The sequence below is a fragment of the Eurytemora carolleeae genome, unplaced genomic scaffold, assembly GCF_000591075.1.
Source record: "Eurytemora carolleeae unplaced genomic scaffold, Eaff_2.0 scaffold57, whole genome shotgun sequence".
Lineage (NCBI taxonomy): Eukaryota > Metazoa > Arthropoda > Copepoda > Calanoida > Temoridae > Eurytemora > Eurytemora carolleeae.
The window spans coordinates 20,948-41,805 of NW_019396351.1; the positions used below are offsets into that span (position 1 = coordinate 20,948).

At 32.8% G+C, this 20,858-nt stretch overlaps 2 protein-coding genes across 3 annotated transcripts; one reads left to right on the forward strand and one right to left on the reverse strand.

Annotated features, from left to right (window-relative positions):
* Nucleotides 1–1,329: 1,329 nt before the first annotated feature.
* On the forward strand, nt 1,330–7,404 carry LOC111701537 (uncharacterized). 2 transcript variants are annotated; one of them, XM_023472852.1, is made up of 6 exons: nt 1,330–1,392; nt 1,855–1,917; nt 2,294–2,363; nt 5,168–5,312; nt 6,268–6,377; nt 7,217–7,404. In XM_023472852.1, the coding sequence occupies exons 1-6, from the start codon at nt 1,341–1,343 to the stop codon at nt 7,374–7,376; spliced, it is 600 nt and encodes a 199-aa protein (XP_023328620.1). In that variant the 5' UTR covers nt 1,330–1,340; the 3' UTR covers nt 7,377–7,404. The 2 variants fall into 2 exon arrangements, with proteins under 2 accessions (XP_023328620.1, XP_023328621.1); XM_023472853.1 differs by lacking the exons at nt 6,268–6,377; nt 7,217–7,404 and adding an exon at nt 5,831–5,869.
* Nucleotides 7,405–7,662: 258 nt separating this feature from the next.
* LOC111701514 (chymotrypsinogen A) lies at nt 7,663–20,495 on the reverse strand. Its single transcript, XM_023472822.1, has 11 exons — nt 20,302–20,495; nt 17,932–17,989; nt 17,350–17,466; nt 16,901–16,997; nt 13,931–14,041; nt 13,259–13,313; nt 12,333–12,382; nt 11,010–11,103; nt 10,771–10,847; nt 9,947–10,021; nt 7,663–7,752 (listed from the first exon to the last, which is right to left on the reverse strand). The coding sequence occupies exons 1-11, from the start codon at nt 20,420–20,422 to the stop codon at nt 7,684–7,686; spliced, it is 924 nt and encodes a 307-aa protein (XP_023328590.1). The 5' UTR covers nt 20,423–20,495; the 3' UTR covers nt 7,663–7,683.
* Nucleotides 20,496–20,858: the final 363 nt, after the last annotated feature.

Below are 20,858 nucleotides of genomic sequence, written 5' to 3' on the forward strand. Positions count from 1 at the left end.
GGTCCAATTGGGATCGAAATTTCAAGTTTGCTGGGGCAAGGACCGAACGGTTAAATCAGTGTGGTATTGTTAAATTTCCATTTAGTTTGATAAAATTTAAGATTTAAGGTAGATTAAGATTAAACTTCAGATTTAAATTATAAAAAAGTCTGGGACGTGGCTGAAAGGTGAAAATTTCACAAGTCCTGCGTCACAGAATGAATTTTTGATGTTGCAATTAATGAAAGTTAATCTATTTTTGACAACTTTTCCATTTTTCTTTAATTTTTAACATCACAACCTTTAATTCTACCTTATTATTGTAAAACAAAAACAGAAAAGTTGCAAAAACATATTCGAAATTTTTTTTTAATCTTAGTAATCAAATGTTTGATAACTTAGGATTTGTAAGGAAACTATGATGATTGGACAAAGCAATAAGAATACATTTTTTAAAATGTCAATAGGTGGGAACCAGAAAATTGTGGTAGATGAAAACGACATTTTTACTGTGACATTTTTACAGTAGGTTTAAAAGTTAGACTTTTAAAAAAGTAAGCGATTAACATAGATGATTGAATAGCATAAACATTGTGAATGATATTTTGTGACTATATATCTACCCGGTCTTTCAATCTTGATTTGATTAGTCATTAATCTTCTCTGAAGCCCTAGAATCTAGCTTTAAGCTTAACTCAACAGTAGAACACAGTCTTCATATTATAAACAACATGCAGCCATCTTTATAATATGCATTTAAAGCCATCTTTTTATATCTAAATTTCAAATTTGATAAGGTTATCATAAAAAACATGATTTAGTGATTTGATCAACTTTATCAACGTATTTTTAATCATTTTCTCTCTTTTTTAATATTACGTAATTCACAGCGATACCTTTATCTTATCAATAATGTGGAAGATATTGAATAGTTAAAAGTATTTAATTTTTATAATTCCTTTATTTTCTTTCAAACAAATGCGCAATTCACTTTTGTAGAGAACCTACTATTTAAAATAATCAGTTTTAAAAATCATAAACATCGATATCTAATTCATACTTGATCAGACAAAGGTTTTAAAGGTACGGTTGTGAATCTGGAAAGGTATTTTTCTCTCTAATTATTAAGGGACCGTGAGCGTGATTTGAAGTGACTCTCCGTTTATAAAGTGGCATGCCCCTTTATTCCTGAATACGCCCCTGGGCATGTCCGATTCAAAGTTTAACGTTTAGCTTTGTTCAATCAAGAATAAATGAGATATCCAGGTTTTCCTTGTTGAAATTAGCTTGTAAATCGAGTTTAAATGATGGGTCATCTGAAATTACATGTAGTATAAAAAGTGATTTTAATTCAGACAAAAATGAATTTATTGTTTGCTCTGATTGCTTCAGTAACCATATCAATGGCAGCAGGTGAATACTCTATAGCAAGAAAAAGGTACTGAAAACCTGCCAAAAACTTGAAATCCCCTTATCTTTATAATCTGATCTTGACCTTTGACATTTTAAACTACGAGTTCTGTTCGATGAAATATTCAAACTTTGTAAAACAATCAAAGGTTTTTTGTCTGTTTGTTTGTATCCAATAAACGCCAAAATGGCTGAACCGATCGGGCCCAAATTACATGAACCCAGGGAAGGTTTATGAATGATCCAAGCCTTAAAAATTAGGCTCCAGCAAAAATCGATTTTTATTGAATTTAAAAAATCCACGAAAATTTTTTGTTTGTTTTTATTTTACAATGTATCTAAACAAAGAGAAAATATGTTCACAGTTGAAATAGAAGATGGGCACGAAGCGCCCTGAAAATCTAGTATTACATGTATTAATGGCGTAGTTTAAATTAAAAAATTTAAAATACAATTTATAATTAGGTCTCTGCTGTCCCTGGCACCCAACAGAGGATATAAAATGTGCGTGTGATGACGGAGAACTAGGTAAATTTTCTTATTTATGAAAAATGAATTACAACAAGAGCTTGAATTTTCCCAGTTGTCCTTTTTATTTTTATGTAATGAAACTTTTCAAGTTTTTTTATTGTCAAAAGTTCATTTTTTAAAATTCTTTTTATATGACTTGCGGACTTCTGCTGCAGAAACAATGAAGCTTAATGTGAGAATTCAACACTTTTCAAGACAGGAAAACAACAACATCTTCCTCAATTATTATTACTTTAGAGGTTTCAAGGGCACTGCTGTGAGTCGGACATGGCAATCTTTTTTAAATGAAGATGACTAGAAATTTGTCTATACAGTATGTCGTTCTTGAAAACGTTTACTAAACTGACGCTTGAATCGCTTAAACTGTGTCTAGTTCACCCCTGGGAATGCTGCAGTGTGGGGGACTGTAATGTATTCTGCTGCAATTGTGATGGAGAATGCAGGTTATATTTCTAATCCTTCTTTCCACAGGACTTTAAATCAAATTTACGAGAAATGTAATCTTGGCACTGACTTTAGAGTGAACCCATTAGTCCCGTTGGTTTCCTCAAAGCTAATTGTCTTTTGTTTTTGCGGCGTATTTGCAATTATAGCCAATTATGCTTCAATTTTTTTTGCCTGAGACATACTTATCTGATATTATATCATTATATAACACCAGAGCTGAAAACTTCTTGGTATCCACCATTCTAAAGTTTTCAGCTCAGATGATTCAATATGAAAATTGCCAATTGGTGGTTCAAAACTAACTAAAGAGACGAATTAACAAATTAGAATTTATTCAGATAATGTGAAAAGATTATTTTAGTTCACTATAATAATGATCTTTTTTGTGAGAATTATTTCCGGGATCAAATATCTTTAAAACGGAAAGACTTTCTTCCTGTTTCAACGACAGGGTAATTCCCACAACCAATGACAACCCGTAATTCATCAAATAGTGAGGAAATCAGTGCAATTTGTTCTTTTGCATGAAACCTAAAAAAATAAACCTTACTAAAAGAAGAAAAAGTTAATTTTGAAATTTTTTGATGACTCGTTAAGTCATTATAAAGGTCAATTGGTAATTATTATCATTAAAGTCTCAAAACAAAGTAATTTAAACTTTTAAGTGTTCAATATGACTCGTGTTTCATATAAACAGTCAATAACAACTTATATTTACCTTGACTTCTCTCATTTTAACAAGAAACCCTTAAAACAAGTTGGACCAGTTTTTAATCTAATTCGATGAAGAAAAAAATCAAGTTGTTTAATCCAATAATATTGTGTCATAATAATCTCTCAAACAAAGCCCAAGAATGCAAGTCGAAGGTCAAAGCTCCGCAATGAACATGCCGGGTATATAATTTTGAACTTTATTAAGCTTGTCGGGGACCGATATTAAAGTTTAAGTGTTGTTCTCAGTAGCAAAAATAACAAGATTTAATTGACGTACGAGAGCTTTTATGCACCTCCTTGAAGATTTTGTGCCCCCCCCCCCCCTTAGAAACCCTTATTTTAATCAAATTACTGATTATTTTTTTATCTATAAAAAATTGCAAGCCCTTGCGCGCAATTCCACGCAACGGAATTCCGATTGGAAACTCTAGTTTAGAACATATATTTGTTGATTATATATCAGAGTTTTAAAAGAAATGAGATGTTGCAAAAACTCCAAACTTATAATCCCTATATATCTATGCAACCCGATGACGTAGATCTTAATATTTCAAACAATGAATTCTATGAACAATGAAAAATGCTTATGCTTAAAATAAGATTTACACCATCAGGTTTCAAAAAAAAAGGAATTAGAAAATTTGAGTTTGAGCCAAAAACTTTGTTGCTTTCTTGAAAAATCTTTCGGCGCAGTATAAAAATGTGCAGGGTTTTATTTGCTGAATATTTTGTATGAATTGTAAAAAAAAGGATAAAAACATGTTTTTTGATATTAAGTTCCACCCCACCTTTACTCCTGTCAACATGTATACATATACCGGCTGCAGTACAATCTGTCAGCTGAATCAGTTGAATTACACCTTATAGTTACTATGGAACTCAGACAAAGGATCCTAGACTTGTATCATCAGTTTTCTCTATCAGGCCTAGATGTTTCACTAAACCTGTGGTATAGGGGAGGTCAGGAGTTTTTCACACTCACGAATTCTCCTCATCCTTGTCCGGGGATTCTCTGTCATCAGGATGGAACCAGGAGAAACAAAACTCAAACACAAACTCAGATTCGAAACTTAAGGAGAAGGATAAAGAGAAGAAAAGAAATCCTGAGGCCTGTAAATGGTACCCTCGGAGCAATTTCTTCAGCAGTTCCTGACCTTGGAACAGGTTCCAGTACAGCCGAAGCCCCTAGAATGGTTCTATCCAAAGAAAGAACCAGCAGTAAAGGTTTCAGCCAGTTAGGACCCAAAAGAACAGGTGCAGGTCAAGGAGGAACACTTAAAGCAGTTTCTGATAGCACAGGAACCCCTAGAGCGGGTTCTACTGGTTTAGGAGCCCATAGAGGAAATCTTCCAGGATCCAGAGCTCTGAGACCAGTTTTTCCTAGAGCTTTTAGAACCCACAGAGCAGGTTTTAGTAAAGAAGGAGGACCTAGTTTTTTTAAAACTAAAAAACCCTGGTGCAGGTTCCTCTACAGTAGGAGCCCCTGGTGATGGTTCCTTTACAGTAGGTGCCCCTGGCGATGGTTCCTCTACAGTAGAAGCCCCTGGTGATGGTTCCTCAACAGTAGGAGCCCCTGGTGCAGGTTACTCTACATATGGAGCCCCTGGTGATGGTTTACCTACAGTAGGAGCCCCTGGTGCAGGTTCCTCTACATATGGAGCCCCTGGTGATGGTTTCTCTACAGTAGGAGCCCCTGGTGATGGTTCCTTTACAGTAGGTGCCCCTGGTTATGGTTACTCTACAGTAGGAGCCCCTGGTGATGGTTTCTCTACAGTTGGAGCCCCTGGTGCAGGTTCCTCTACATATGGAGCCCCTGGTGAAGGTCCTTCCGTTGTAGGAGACCCTATTATTGCAGGTTCCCCAATTCGAGGAGTACTATCTAGTGCTTCTTACACAGAAACTTTCCCATCCTGTGATGTGAGCTTCCCGAGGGAATCTCTAATCCCCCAGTTGGATGGATCAGATCCCTCCCCAAAGTCCAACCTCATCTTTCAGTTCCTACAGTATGTTTGGATATTGTACTTCTGACATGTGTAATCTTTGCCCAAAAAGAACAAGAGCAAAAGAGCAATAACTATAATGTTAGGAAGAATACGACTGGACTTGATGAGACTGCTGGGTTATATTCCGAGGATGCAATGATTGAGCTGTATGAGACTGAGGCTGCAGAGGACGAAGAGGAGGATTGGGATTTACTTTTCAACGCTGACCGGCTTACACCCACTGTACAGGTTCAAAATATAATTAAACGAAATGCTTTTAGTCAAGTTACGCATGATTCAAGGTTCTTTAAGAAGGTTGTCGTCTCCTTAGCATAGATAAAAAGAATCCGCATACCGCAAATGACGTCACTGATTACAGAGGCGAGCGTGACGTTACATGCAGATTCTAGCCGACATTTTCCGTACATTGGAGCGCATCCAGAGTAACCAACCTTACTAAAGAACCTTGGAATGATTAGTAAGTTTGAGTGTGAGTCGAGTAAGCAGTAACCTTGTTTAATGGAATTGAGATATTTAAGTATCTATAGTGACCGCCATAAAAATGTGGAATGCAAAGACAACATTGAAACAATCAATAATTTGTATTTGATGTCTTAATAGAGCAAATAGTTATACAAGTTTTAAGTTTAACTTTTACACAAAAATAGATCTGTAAACACTGCACAATTGCTTTTTCTCATGTTAATTGGACTGTTTAAAATCAAAATTTTAATATAAAGTCGTCTTCTTATTCCACATGATTCTAGATGCTGGGTAGATCTAAGAAGTAGATTTTTGCATAGTTTTTTGGTCGTTTTTGGCATATATATTCTATCAGGGTCATAATTTGTATAATAAAACAACACATTCGTATATATATATATGTGTTGCGTATAGCCGGCTTAACATCTGAACCATTGGGCTGAAATTTTTTGTGGACACTTATGGATGGCCAGGGGTGTTATAGGGTAAACAAATCGAAAATATTTTTTCATTTTTTTCTCATTTTTTCCATGAGCAACGCCTGGCCCTTCAGCTAATTAAAAAAAAAAAATTGTTCAGAATTCAAAATTTAAAAACATTTGTTTCTCTTTCATTATGCCAAATTTTGCCCCTGAAAGAAAATCTCTGCAAAAAAAAACGAGGGAATAATGAACCAGCTGAAAGTACATGACTAAACCTGATTCTCACTGTATGTATCCAGATGCTGGGTAGATCTAAGAGGCAAGTGGGAGGACTGAAAGGAACTATCCTTAAATTTAAAATGTTGGATGAAGATGATTCCTACAATCTAGACCCTATAGAGATCTCAAAGTAAGGTCCTTTCAAAGGTTCTTGAAAAATGTGTCGAAAAATAATCATTCAGATATTACAACCTATAGTCATCGATTATCTTTCGCAACATTTGTATAAAGTTTATGTTTTATAATATTTTTGATTTCATTTTTTTAAAGATATTTCTCTGGCGCTGGATTTTCGAACATTCCTGGAAAATATGATAATGTCGTCTTTATTATCAAAAATCCTAGAATCAGGAATAAAAGTAACTATCAGATCATAAAAATAGAAAATATAATGAAATATCAACTAAATATGAATGCGTCGAAAAATAATCGACGACTACGGTTTGTAATATTTGAATAATTTGTTTGAAATTAAATTTATTATTTTATGATACAAGTTGTATATTGCAACTTTCTGAATTTGTATGGACGCTATACGTTCTTCATTATAAGTCGTGTGTAACTATTTTTCTCCTTATAGACGCAACAGATAGAAGTAAGATTAGTAGCGATCAAAAGCGATTATTTTCGCCGTAAGCCTATACCCCTTTTTATTTTTCGCGAACACTCCCTTTAACCAACTTTTTTTTATCTATTTTGGTCTTGCTTTGGCCTATATTTAAACAATCAATAATTAAAGGCATAATGTTCTCGACACACTTACAATAGAATAATTATTATATATATTTTTTCTGTCGCTTAGATTTTTATGATTTTTAATACTTTGACTAATAATAGTAATTATTTTGGAATGACATTTTCGAATTATGAATTATTTCTCGATTTTGAGTCAGCGACATTTCAAAATAGAAAGAAAGGAACAAAAATGCAATTTTTACTGATTACTATTGAGTATATGTTCGTCCGTAGACTTTTCGGCGATGTTGACGAAATCACCTTGGCCCTGGCAAAGACCATCTTGGACGAGTTGGACATAGACATGGATGGGTTTCTTCAGCCTGGGGAGTTCGACAAGGGAGGACGCAACATTCATTTATTTATTTATTCAGTTATTTATTTATTCATTTAGTCATTTATTCATTTATTCATTTATTCATTTATTCATTTATTCATTTATTCATTTATTCATTTATTCATTTACTCATTTATTCATTTATTCATTAAATTCATTTACTCATTTTTTCATTTATTCATTTATTCATTTATTCATTTATTCATTTATTCATTTATTCAACCTTATTTTCCTTTTATATTTTTTCTTTTAGTTTGTGTCTTCATATCTTAGTAAATCAGCTATCAACAAGCTTGCCGCGGCCGGATACCAGAACGTCTCATTCTTTGCGGGTCACCCTGCATAGCTGCTTATTATTGTATAATTACCTAACAATGCCGATTTGAAACCATTGACCGTCGTCTTCACAAACCAGGGGTCCTCCCCCATCCCCCTAAACGTAATTTATATGAATTTGATAAGATTTGGTTCTCTGGTATGATCCAAACCCTGGAGTTCTTTGGTAGGATCCAAACCCTAGAGTTCTCTATTAGAATCCAAACCATATAACTCTCTGGTAGGATCCAAACCCTGGAGTTCTCTGGTAGAATCCAAACCATGAAGTTCTCTGGTATAGGATCTAAACCCTGGTGTTCGCTGGTAGGATCCAACCCCTGGAGTTCGCTGGTAGGATCCAAACCCTGGAGTTCTCTGGTAGGATCCCAACCATGTAGTTCTCTGGTAGCATATAAACCCTGGACTTCTCTGGTAGGATTCAAACCCTGTAATTCTCTGGTAGGATCCAAACCCTGTAGTTCTCTGGTAGAATCTAAACCATGTAGTTATCTGGTAGGATCCCAACCCCTGGAGTTCTCTGGTAGGATCTAAACCATGTAATTCTCTGGTAGAATCGAAACCATGTAGTTCTCTGGTAGGATCCAAAACCTGGACTTTTCTGGTAGGATCCCAACCATGTAGTTCTCTGGTAGGATCTAAACCATGTAGTTCTCTGGTAGGATCCAAACCCTGGAGTTCTCTGGTAGGATCCAAACCCTGGAGTTCTCTGGTAGGATCTAAACCCTGGAGTTCTCTGGTAGGATCTAAACCACCATGTAGTTCTCTGGTAGGATCCAAACCCTGGAGTTCTCTGGTAGGATCTAAACCCTGGAGTTCTCTGGTAGGATCTAAACCCTGGAGTTCTCTGGTAGGATCCAAACCCTGGAGTTCTCGAGAAAATTTTCTTCAGTTTCTAAGAACTTGAATATTTCTCTGCCCAGCCTTGGAATCTTCGGGAAAAATCTAGAATTTCCTCGGAACAAATAATCATAGAAATAGTATTAAAGGGACTATCATCGTAGTTGTAATTACAGATTCTCAAATTAAACCCTTTCAACCTTAATTTTAAAAGTAGAAAATAACGTTGTTTTTTGTTATGACAAATCATTTATGTATTGACCCCAAAAATGAAAAAATTAATATTTTAAAACAAAAATTTAGAGTTGATCTGAAAAAGGTTTTGAGGGTGCCAATGTAAATCTGACATCCCATTCTATAAATGGAGGAAATGAAATTATGTTTACATTCCCTTTAAACAAAAACATTTCACAGAAGAATCGTCTTTTTAAATATGATTTATTACAGAATCTAAACACTACTTGTTGGGGNGGATATTTTTCTTTTTATTACAGGATTTCCCACAAAGGATATAGGGCTTTATAAGACGGACCTTAAGGGGAGTGACCGGCAATGTATGGTAGAACTGAGATTGGAGTATAATTGAGAAATTTTTTAGAATTCATCTAAGACCTGTGAGACGTTTTTTGGGGTGCCTATTTATTTAGCAAGAGCGCAAATACAATCTTTAAAATTCTCAAATAGATTGTCCATTTTGGAGGTATGATTTTGAGAATCGTTTTTTAAAATGTAACGAAAATTCTACAGTAAACTAATTAGTGTTCAGGATCTGGTTGAAAAAATAAAAAATTGAGTCTTTTCCTCAAAATTAAGTAATCTTATTCAGTTGTTGCTTACTGTAATGTCTCAATATTCAAAACCATTTACTGTAGATTTCCTGGAATTTTATTGAAAAGACGCCATTTGAAGAATTTGAACAAATCTGCGAACAAATTCATAAAGAATAAGAAAATCAAAATAATGAAAAATAGACAATTGATTCTAACATTGATTTATTGGGAAATTTCTAATAAGAAATGTTCCTAAACATCTAATTAGTTTCCTGTAGAAATTTTGTTAAATTTTTCTTCGTCGTTTTTGAATAACTTTTTAAAAACTGATTCTCAAAGTCATTCCTCCAAAATGGACAACCAATGAGGATTTTAAATATTGAATTTGCGAATTTTCTGAACAAATATGCACCGTAAAAACGTCTGATAGGTCTCAATAATACTGCAATCTCAGTTCAACTTCCATACAATGCAGGTCACTCCCTTTAAACGCTTTAACCTAACTATCTTATTGTTGAATTTGGATTTTTGTCTTGAATAGTCTTTTAATGGTATAAATTAGATGATTTGGCAAAGAAAGAAACAAGATATAGCTGCAGTACCTATGAAAGTATGAATTGAATGAAATTGAATGCTCATGCTTTGTGGATAACCCTGTACTATGTATTTATAAACCTAACTTACATCACAGGCATCTCTCCCCTGGGCTCCGGCACATAGTGCTGAGGTGGGCAGTGTATAGCTCGGACCAAACTGAGACTAAACAAAACATTTTTTTTTCCCTTTAACCCCTTCTCTTTTAAGGGACTAACCCCGAATTTCAAGAATTTGAGACGCGGCTTAAATATGTGACGCTCGTTTAAATGCCCTAAAAGCCGGCTTATGAACAGCTGACTTTAGTTCAATCGGATATTAGTCCAATCGATCTAGCATCTTTTCTGTATTGGAAATCAAACGTATCTTTATTACATGTGGTAGGATGTGTGATATCTAACGACATTGGATTAAAAATAATATTTTCACAGTGAATATTCAGATTAAGCGATCAAGATTAATGATATCCAATTCTAAAGTTTTCAGCACTGTGCAGAATTTTATATATTAATGTTTCTTTTTTTTGAAAACTGATTTTCAATTTTCAATTGTGATTTCTGCTTCAGAAATATGTTGGTAAACTATCAGAATCAAACCCGTTCAACGCTAAAACACGAAGATATATTCCAAAATATTGATCAGGCAAAGCACACTCCTGTATCAGCTTCAGTAATTGTAAATTGGCGGTTGTACAGTCCAAAGTAGAACTGCAAAGGTTGGTCCAGCTCGTATGTACAAATGTAAACCGGTGGGGCGTAAGAGGTTTACAGAATTTCCCCCATGAAGCATGGAGGGAGTTATACTTGAAATTAAGCTTACACTCAATTTTCGCATTTCTGAAGAACTTTGAATTTCAGTTTAAAATTAATACCTCAAACATTCTAAAAAAAATTTAAATTATTTATATTTCATGCCTGTAGTGCCGCGTTGCATTTGCTTTGATCCCAGAGAGGAACAGATATTTCCTTCAGAATCACACTGTGCTCACTTTCTTTAGAAAATAGAGAAGCAATAATATAATTCAATCATTTTCTATTTCTAGCTTTAATAAAAAAGTTATTAAAGTTTTATTATTGTGCAAGGTAATTATTAAAAATATATATTTGAATATCAAAATCTTTTAAAGATAAAAAATTTAGATTAAAAATCCTACCCTCGTCCCTTCTACCCCAGCCGGTAACATAGCAGTTTGTGAACACAGATAAATCTAGTCCCTTATCCTCAGGGACACATACAACATCTATATTCTAGAAAATACATATACAACATCTATATTCTAGAAAATACATACAACATCTATATTCTAGAAAATACATATACAACATCTATATTCTAGAAAATACATATACAACATCTATATTCTAGAAAATACACATACAACATCTAAAATACAACATACAAATTTAGTTAGTTCCTTTACTTATTTCAAACCTTTAATCTCTCAGCTTATTAGAATCCTTTTTATTTCTCAGCTTATTTAAATCCTTTTTATTTCTCAGCTTATTTCAATCCTTTAATCTCTCAGTTTGTTACAATCCTTTAGTCTCTCAGTTTGTTACAATCCTTTAGTCTCTCAGCTAACTATAATCCATTAATCTCTCAGCTTATTTCAATCCTTTAATCTCTCAGCTTAGTTCTATACTTTAATCTTTCAGCTTATTTCAATCCTATAAGTTCTTAGTTTATTTCATCCTTTAATCTCTCTGTTTAATTCATTATTTTCTCAGTTTTTATCAATCCTTTAATCTCCCAGGTTATTTTGATCCTTTAATAAGTCAGTTTGTTACAATCCTTCAGTCTCTCAGCTTATTTTTATTCATTAATCTCTCAGCTTATTTCTATTCTTTAATCTCTCAGCTTATTTCGATCCTTTAATCTGTCAATTTGTACCAATCTTTTAATTGTTCAGATTATTTGGATCCATTAATCTGTCAGCTTATTTCAATTCTTTAATCTCTCAGCTTATTTAAATCCTTTAATCTCTCAGCTTATTTTGATCCATAAATCTCTCAATTTGTTACAATCCTTTAATCTCTTAGCTTATTTCAATCCTTTAATCTATCAGCTTATTTCAATCCTTTAATCTATCAGCTTATTTTGATCCATTAATCTCCCAATTTGTTACATTCCTTTAATCCCTCAGCTTATTTTGATCCATTAATCTCTCAGCTAACTTTAATCCATTAATCTCTCAATTTGTTACAATCCTTTATTCCTTTAGCTTATTTTGATCCATTAATCTCTCAGCTAACTTTAATCCATTAATCTCTCAGCTTATTTTGATCCATTAATCTCTCAATTTGTATCAAAAAGCTAAAATATTTATGATTTGCTTTTTCTTCATTTCAAACACATTTTTAAACAAAAAAATTATATTTAAGAATTATTATCTTTTAGTTCATTCCTTTAATTTCTACTGACAAGAGAAACTTTCTTAAATTTTATCTTTTTTGTTATAATTTTATGAATATCTAACCTGTTTTCTTTTAGCAGGGTGTTCTAGCTTGAGAAGTGCAATATCATTTACTGATTTGACAGGGTTGTTTTCATATTTATATCAACATAACATAATGTTAAATTTTTCTTATTTCAACAAATGGCTGAAAATGTATCATTTACTTTGTATAAAGTGCCATTTAAAGGGAGTGTTCGCGAAAAATGAAAGGGGGTATAGGCTTACGGCGATAAATAATCGTTTCTGATCGCTACTAATCTTACTTCTATCTGTTGCGTCTATATGGAGAAAATTGTTAAAAACGTCTCATACCGAAGAACGGAGCGTTTATACAAATTGAGAAAGTTAGAACATACGACTTGGATCGTAAAAAATCAAATTAATATCAAAAAAATAATTTAGATATTAAATCCTATAGTCATCGATTATTTTTCGACGCATTTGTATATAGTTGATATTTCATAATATTTTGTGTTTTTTAAATTAATATTTCGCTTACAACTTGTTTTCACGACTGGCGCGTTCCCGGAGATATGGAAAATGTCGTCTTCATTAGCAAAATCCTCGAAACAGGAATGAATGTTTTCAAAAGTCACTCTCAGATCATAGATAGTAAAAAATATTATAAAAATATTAACTATATACGAATGCGTCGAAATAGAATCGATGACTATAAGTTGTAATATCTGAATGCTTTGTCTTGAATTAAATTAATTTTGTTACGATCCGAGTCGTATGTTGCAACTTTCTGAATTTGTAAGGAATCTACGTTCTTCGGTATGAGACTTTTTTAACAATTTTATCATTATAGACACAACAGATAGAAGAAAGATTAGTGGCGATCAAAAGCGATTATTTATCGCCGTCGTAAGCCTATACCCCCTTTCATTTTTCGCGAACACTACCATTAAAGTTTCATCAGATTTGAAAAAAAAAACTCTGTTTTCCTAAAGTAGCGTTATTAAAAAACGGATGAATTCTGATATCTGACACATTTATTTCCTGAAAATATATACATTATATAAATACAACTAACGTTAGTAAAGGAATTCAGTCTTTGCCACAAACTCTGATTTTCTAATCCCTTTCTTTGGAACCCGAGTTAATGTCATAGACCTTTGATATTTTGTACTAGAACTAATCTAATTTTTAAATATCAAATGCTTACGCCATCAGGTTGCAAAGATATAGGGATTAGAGAATTTCAGTTTGTGGAAAAAAACTCAGTTCCTCAATTAATACTTCGAACAAACTTAATTTTTATAATCGCTTACATCCTCACAACCTGATGGTGTAAACCGTTGATATTTAAAATCTTGAATATTTGACCTCGTTAGGATTTAAACTTTGAAATATAAGATACATTGATAACTAGAAAATTCTGAAATAGGAAGACGACTTTACAACAACATTTAAATCTATTTGATATTTTTACAAATTAAATAATTTCCTAGACACTCATTAAATCACTAATTAAATGAAATGGAGTTTTACAATGGCTAAGTCTCATGTACATTCGACTGTTTGAAGTCATAACATGAGTATAACTTCCTATTTCTTAATTATTTGGTTATTACTGTATAAGAGAGAAGAGTTATCCAAGCCGCAGCTAATTTTACCTGATGTTTCAATGGTTCACTAGTAGTTGATACATCATACTCACCCAGTCGTACTTTTAATATCTCACGGATACCAGATACATAGGGTACACTTAATAGAGGATAGATAAATAGATGGTAATAATAATAGTAATAATAGATAGATAGATAGATAGATAGATAGATAGATAGATAGATAGATAGATAGATAGATAGATAGATAGATAGATAGATAGATAGAGAGATAGATAGATAGATTGATAGATAGATGTTAAAATAAATTGTCCAAAAATATAACATTATATATATATATTATATATTATATATATAGTTGATAAACGTTTAGATAAACTGACAGTATTTGATATCAGATATTTTGCAATTCACTTCTTGCAATTATTTGTATTTATCCTGAAATCAGAAAATTTTGTGTTGTTGTAAACTCGAGATCAAGCTTTAATCTCCAGCTTAAGCAGATATACAGATTAATCTAATTCCTCTCCGGTGTACCGTGCTGGGCTTAATCTGCAGGGAATAATTTAGTAGAGAGATCAAGCATTAAGCCTTAAATTTAGAAGTATCCACATTGGATATCAAAATCAAATATTGCAGATTAACTAAATCTATCCACACAAAAGTGTCGGCCTCTGATAGATAAATAACGGAGACAAAAAGTTGGATTTGGCACCTTGTAACTTCTCACCTTGTTGTACAACTGTTTTCGTTGTGTTTAATGTTTTATCATAATATTGTCAACCGTTAAACTATTATAACCACAGAACACTTTTGTATCTTGCGTTGTGTAGGCCTCAAACAATATACGCCAGAGCCGAAACTTAAGACAGATTATGTAATGAAACCCAGTATCGGAAACTCAGTTTCATAAATAAAGTCGTGCAGGCAGTTTTGTAGATACCAATATTTTTGCTAAGAAATATTATTTTATGTGGTTACTTTCCATTCTGTTTTTTGTCTTCTGATTTTGGGGTCTATGCCCAATAAAGTAAAGTTTCGTCCATATACTCTCTTAAATTTTGAGCTGGCAAATATAGAATTATAGCACAGTAGCAGCTCACGTTGAACTAAAGTAAATTCCATTAAATATAGAATTGTAGCACAGCAGCAGCAGCAGCTCACATTGAACTAAAGTGAATTCCATTGAATATAGAATTGTAGCACAGCAGCAGCTCACATTGAACTAAAGTGAATTCCATGAAATATAGAATTGTAGCACAGCAGCAGCTCACATTGAACTAAAGTAAATTCCATGAAATATAGAATTGTAGCACAGAGCAGCTCACGTTAAACTAAAGTGAATTCCATTAAATATAGAATTGTAGCACAGCAGCAGCTCACGTTGAACTAAAGTAAATTCCATTAAATATAGAATTGTAGCACAGCAGCAGCTCACGTTGAACTAAAGTAAATTCCATGAAACATTGAAGTTTTCTATGTTTTCAATTATAAATCCTCTAATTTAAGATTTATTGAGAAGAACATGTGTGAAACCAAGTCAACTTGATGTTCTTGTAGTTTTGTGTAAAACCAGAACTGGAGGTGCTACGAGGTCACAAAGTCTTATCGGTGACGTCGCATATATTATACCTTCTCCGCCTGTCTAGATTGCAGTGGCAGATTTACAACGTATGAATTTTCACTTCACTTTCACTTTCTGTGTCTCATATTAAATGAGACACACTACAGACTACACTTGTGAAGAAATTATTCATTATTCATTAAAAATTCATCAGATTGTCATAAATTTGATAATTCTGTTTAATGCAAACAGAAGTTGGGCCACGTTCTTAATATAAATCTACATAATATCAGTTAGTTCTGATATCTGGAGACCATTAAATCTATTTGTTTAAGGATATGACAAGGTAATTATAGGTTAAATTATCAGATATATGCTTAGCCAAGATTAATTGTCAAAACAAGAAAAATACAGATGGCGGTAAATAATGATTTATTTGTGTTTTTAATTGAATTATTACTGTATGGTTCTTTCTGTATGTCAGTTTAATTCTTTTTCTTCTATGCTCCTTCTTGAACATTATAAGGGGGGGGGGAGAATTCTGATGAATGCCCCCTCGTATTCTGCTCCGTTATGATAAAACATTGACCTATAATCACAGCAGGGTTTGATCTCAAATTTAACTCTTTGTTTGTAATAAGTCTGGATTCTTTCAAAGTCTGTCATTGATTTAGCACTAGCCTGGGAACTCAGCGCTGCCAAGGTTACTAAAAGTTACCCCGCCGTTTACCCGCACTTGAACGAACCGGGAAACAAAATTTTTCGCTATCAAAGTCGACCTGCACTAAACTTTGAATAGCAAAACCAAGCTAAGAAAACTTCCGTGGATCTCCCGAGTTTTCCAATCTAAATTTGTGGCAAATTGGTCCAGTGGTTCCATGTATATTATAGAAATAAGAAGTCAGAAAATAAAAAGAATAAACGCAAAACAAACAAGATAAATAGAAAGAATAAATAAAAAAAGATAAAAAAGGATAGATGAAAAAAGGTGAAAAAGTTCGAAGAATGAAAAAATAAAAACTTAAGACGGAAAGAAATGATAAATATAAAAACAATATAGTTATCGAGGGAAATACGAAATAAAGATTTTAAAAAATAGATATCACACTAATAATACTGGTCTACAGAGGAGTATACAAATATAGATCAGGAAAGGTTTAATGTACATAGCTTGGATAGTGGAATAAATAGATATATAGATAAATTGCTTACATGTCTGCAAGAAAATAAATAGAACAGAGATACCATTAAAACTATGGAATTAAAAGACGACATTAGCGCAATATTACGTATATTTGATTTACAGTTTTACCAGTATAGCTAATAAATCAACTTAAATAATTATAAAGTAAAATGAGTTAAAATGAACATGCACTAGACAATTGGTGTATTTCTTGTTGATCGAACTGTTTAATTTTAAAAATTTGAGTCTTACAGTCGTCTTCCTATTCCACATTTGTATGGTTCTGACTGTACATAAATAGATTACTCACATGCCAGGGCCATTCCCCCATTTCTGCCTTCCCATCCCTCCCAGAGTCAAATCCTTTTCTAAAAAATAAAATTCACTTGAAAAATAGAATATAAAGAATAGATAGAATAGATAGAATAGAAAGAATAGATAGAATAGATAGAATAGAAAGAATAGATAGAATAGATAGAATAGATAGAATAGATAGAATAGATAGAATAGATAGAATAGATAGAATAGATAGAATAGATAGAATAGATAGAATAGATAACATAGATAGAATAGATAGAATAGATAGAATAGATAGAATAGATAGAATATTGCTATCATAATTCTAATACTTTTTCCATGGTTTCAATAGTTCCAATATGTGTTCCATGGTTTCAATATGGATTTTTATTGCCAAGATGGCGTCGAAGAATAGATTTTTACCTGCCGCACTGTGTGGCGGACGGCGAGGGTAAAATCCCAACTGGCGCGGCATTCTCCGGAACAAAACAGCAGACATCATGATCTGTCAACCCGCAATAGCTGTGTGGACTACCACCCCTGGAAACAAGAAAATAGTAAATTATCTTCTTAGCACATTTAAACTTTACAATTGTTGAATAAAAACAATCGAAAATTATGACTGCTTTGTTTTTAATTTCCCTTAAAATCAAATTTGAAGAAAAAAGTGAAAAAGTTCATCATTTGTGAAAGAAATTTTAACTTAAAGTTTGGATCATTCTGGCCCCGAGGAACATCTATGAGCAGGAAGATGGACTGAGATATATTCTTATTTATACAAATTGTGATATCATGAATATTTTGAAATAAGGAACAATCCCTTTCAGCCTGAAAACTGCTTCTCCACCAATCTCATCAAAGGTTTTGTAATTGTTTTAAATTCTCTGAAATAGGATCCCATCTCAACTCATAGATTGGTTTAGGACTTCTTGCATTAATTAGTTTAAACTATTTCAAGCAGTTAAGCTAACGGTCATATACAAATCCAAGCCGAATTCAACATACCCTAATATGCAGGTCCAGTACTCCATGCAGTCGCAGCCAAAATGGGAATGGGAAGAGCCTGGAAATATTTCAAATTATCCTTAATTATGAAATGTGTTTTATTACACAGGGTGTCCTAATAAACATGGAAATTTAGAGGGACTTGTATATCGTCTTTGATTTGCGATAATTAATAAAGAATATAATTTATAATTATGCGTTTTAAAGGAACTGTAATTTCAAGTGACCTTCCATTTATATATGAGTTGTATATCCGATTTACAACCTTCGTTTTGTTAAGGATTTTTTTGTCGATAATCTTGTTTTATATCGGGATTCGGGAAATCAATTGCCAAAAAACCGCGCGAGTGTACACTAGTACGGAGAGTACAGTTGTTGACACAAATAAAAGAACAACAGGGATATTCGGTAACTTTATTGAATAATAGCATGAAATGAGAAATAAAAGCAAAGTTTAAAAATATTGACCCTTAATTGGGAGTATCTAAACGGTTGAAAATGAAATAACATTGATTATTAGTGTTGAAAGGAACGGAACAGTTGGAGCTTCATGATGGTCAGCTTGCAGGTGTCAGCATCTTGGCAGCAAAGGGTTCACATCTAGGCGACGGTCCTGAGGGGTTTGCAGTCTGTAACATGTGTGGGGAGGAACGATTTGCCTCTCATACCACAGGACATGCGACTGGGTTTGCAGTCTGTAACATGTGTGGGGAGGAACGATTTGCCTCTCATACCACAGGACATGCAACTGTTTTGTGGATTTGGACATCTGGAGGCTTAGACATTAGCAGCATTCGTTGCTAGAGTAGGCATCTGCAGCAGTATGAAGGAGTTAGTAGTTCCTGATCGGAGGTGTTCACATCTCGACGTTCTAAAGCTAACTGACGCTGTTCCCCACAAGTAGAGGCGGTAAGGGGGGGGGGGAACATGAGGAGACACATTTGGAGCGGATATAGTATTATAGTATTGTGAATCTTCCGTGGTCAACTTCGCTACACAGTAGTAATCGTCTTCGTGTTTTCTTGAATTTGTTAACAACAGTGTACACTATAATCTCAAGTTTTTTTCTCTTAAACATACATTTGAAGTAAATTAAGATAAAATACAGTCCTAATTAGATAAACCCGGAATTAGTTTACAATTAATCAGACGACTATACAATAAAAATTTACAAATATAATTGCTAAATCGATAATCACAAAATCCTGCCATTTCCAAATTGTGATCTCTTTTTTGAGCATTTAAAATTGCCAGGGATATATATGTAAAGTCGTCTGATTCACTGTCAATTAATGCCTAGTCTTTCTTATTATGACCGTATTATACTGTAACATAACAAATTTAAATAGCCTTTGAATTAATTTCGACTTAAAATTAGGCTTTTTTTTAATGAATAACTTGTCATTCGCTTTCTTTCAAACTTAATTCGAAAATCAAATTGACTTCGCATATAACTGACTAAAGGAACAAATAATTCTTAATTAGCAATATTTAGTGCACTATAAAGGTAAAAAACTTCAAAATCACTGTATTTTGAATTAACTAAACAAATTTCCCGGTAAACTATTTTGTCTGGCATAGATCCCCATGTTGGAAAGGCCCCTGTCTCCCGCCTCAATCTAGTCATTTTATTTTCTTAAAATCTTTATGATTGTGTTTAAAAATCTGTTTTATTTTTCTAAAAATCTTTATTATTATATTTTTAAATCTGTTTTACTGTTCTGAAATTCTCTATAATATAAAATAAATATGTTTGAGTGTTCTGTAAATCTGTATTATGTTCATAAATATGTTTGAGTGTTCTGGAAGTCTGCATTATTATGTTTATAAATATGTTTGAATGTTCTGTAAATCTGTATAATTATGTTTATAAATCTGATGAGTGTTCTGAAAATCTGTATTATTGTGTTTATAAATATGTTTGAGTGTTCTGGAAGTCTGCATTATTATGTTTATAAATATGTTTGAATGTTCTGTAAATCTGTATTATTGTTTTAATAAATATGTTTGAGTGTTCTGGAAGTCTGCATTATTATGTTTATAAATATGTTTGAGTGTTCTGTAAATCTGTATTATGTTCATAAATATGTTTGAGTGTTCTGTAAATATGTATTATGTTCATAAATATGTTTGAGTGTTCTGCAAATCTGTATTACATATTACTATGTTTATAAATATGTTTGAAAAAATTAGCAGACTATATATAATCTTTAGTCACCTGTTTAAAAAAATCTGGAAGACAATTTGTAAAAAGAAAAAGATAATGTGAAGTGTATGATTATAATAAAATCTGTATTTTTTTGCAATGTGCATGATTTTATAATGTCTACATACCTCCAATGTGATTACTTGAAACAAATGTGTACATACCTCCAATGTGATTACTTGAAACAAATTCTTGACATTGCCCTCTGATGACCAACCCCAGAACTAAAAGCGCGTGTAGCGCCAGCCTGGTGGTGGAATTTGGAACTAATTTAGAAATGGACATCTGGACCAATCAGGGGGCAGTTGATAAACCTCCCCCGGCATTACATGACATTATCTGAAATTAGAGAATTCAGGTTTGTTACATCTATTATCAAATCTTAATAGAAATTTTAAAATGAATTATTATTATCAAAATTAATGAATTTTATTTTATGCTAAATTTTGTACAGTTTAGTTCTATCATTTGTTTTGTTTTTCATTTTTATATTAAAGGTAGAGTCTGCAGCTAGACACGGTAGCTGAGCTAAGAATAAAGTATTGTATAAGAATTTTTTAATTCATTGGAGACCTATCAGACGTTTTTACGTTGTATATTTGTTCAGCAAGAGCGCAAATTCAATCTTTATAATCACCATAGATTGTCCATTTTGGCAGGATGATTTTTAAAATCTTTTTTTAATAATTCAATGCCAAACCACGAAAAATTAACAAACGTT

Excerpts from the sequence above, each read along its gene's own strand:
- LOC111701514 (XM_023472822.1), bottom strand. The coding sequence starts at position 20,422 with ATGTCCATTTCTAAATTAGTTCCAAATTCCACCACCAGGCTGGCGCTA. Across the intron at positions 17,990-20,301 it reads TTCAAGTAATCACATTGGAG|GCTCTTCCCATTCCCATTTT; the intron begins GTATGTACACAT and ends AAATATTTCCAG. Across the intron at positions 16,998-17,349 it reads TCCGCCACACAGTGCGGCAG|AAAAGGATTTGACTCTGGGA; the intron begins GTAAAAATCTAT and ends TTTATTTTTTAG.
- LOC111701537 (XM_023472852.1), top strand. The coding sequence starts at position 1,341 with ATGAATTTATTGTTTGCTCTGATTGCTTCAGTAACCATATCAATGGCA. Across the intron at positions 2,364-5,167 it reads AATTGTGATGGAGAATGCAG|GAAGAATACGACTGGACTTG; the intron begins GTTATATTTCTA and ends CTATAATGTTAG. Across the intron at positions 6,378-7,216 it reads GACCCTATAGAGATCTCAAA|ACTTTTCGGCGATGTTGACG; the intron begins GTAAGGTCCTTT and ends GTTCGTCCGTAG.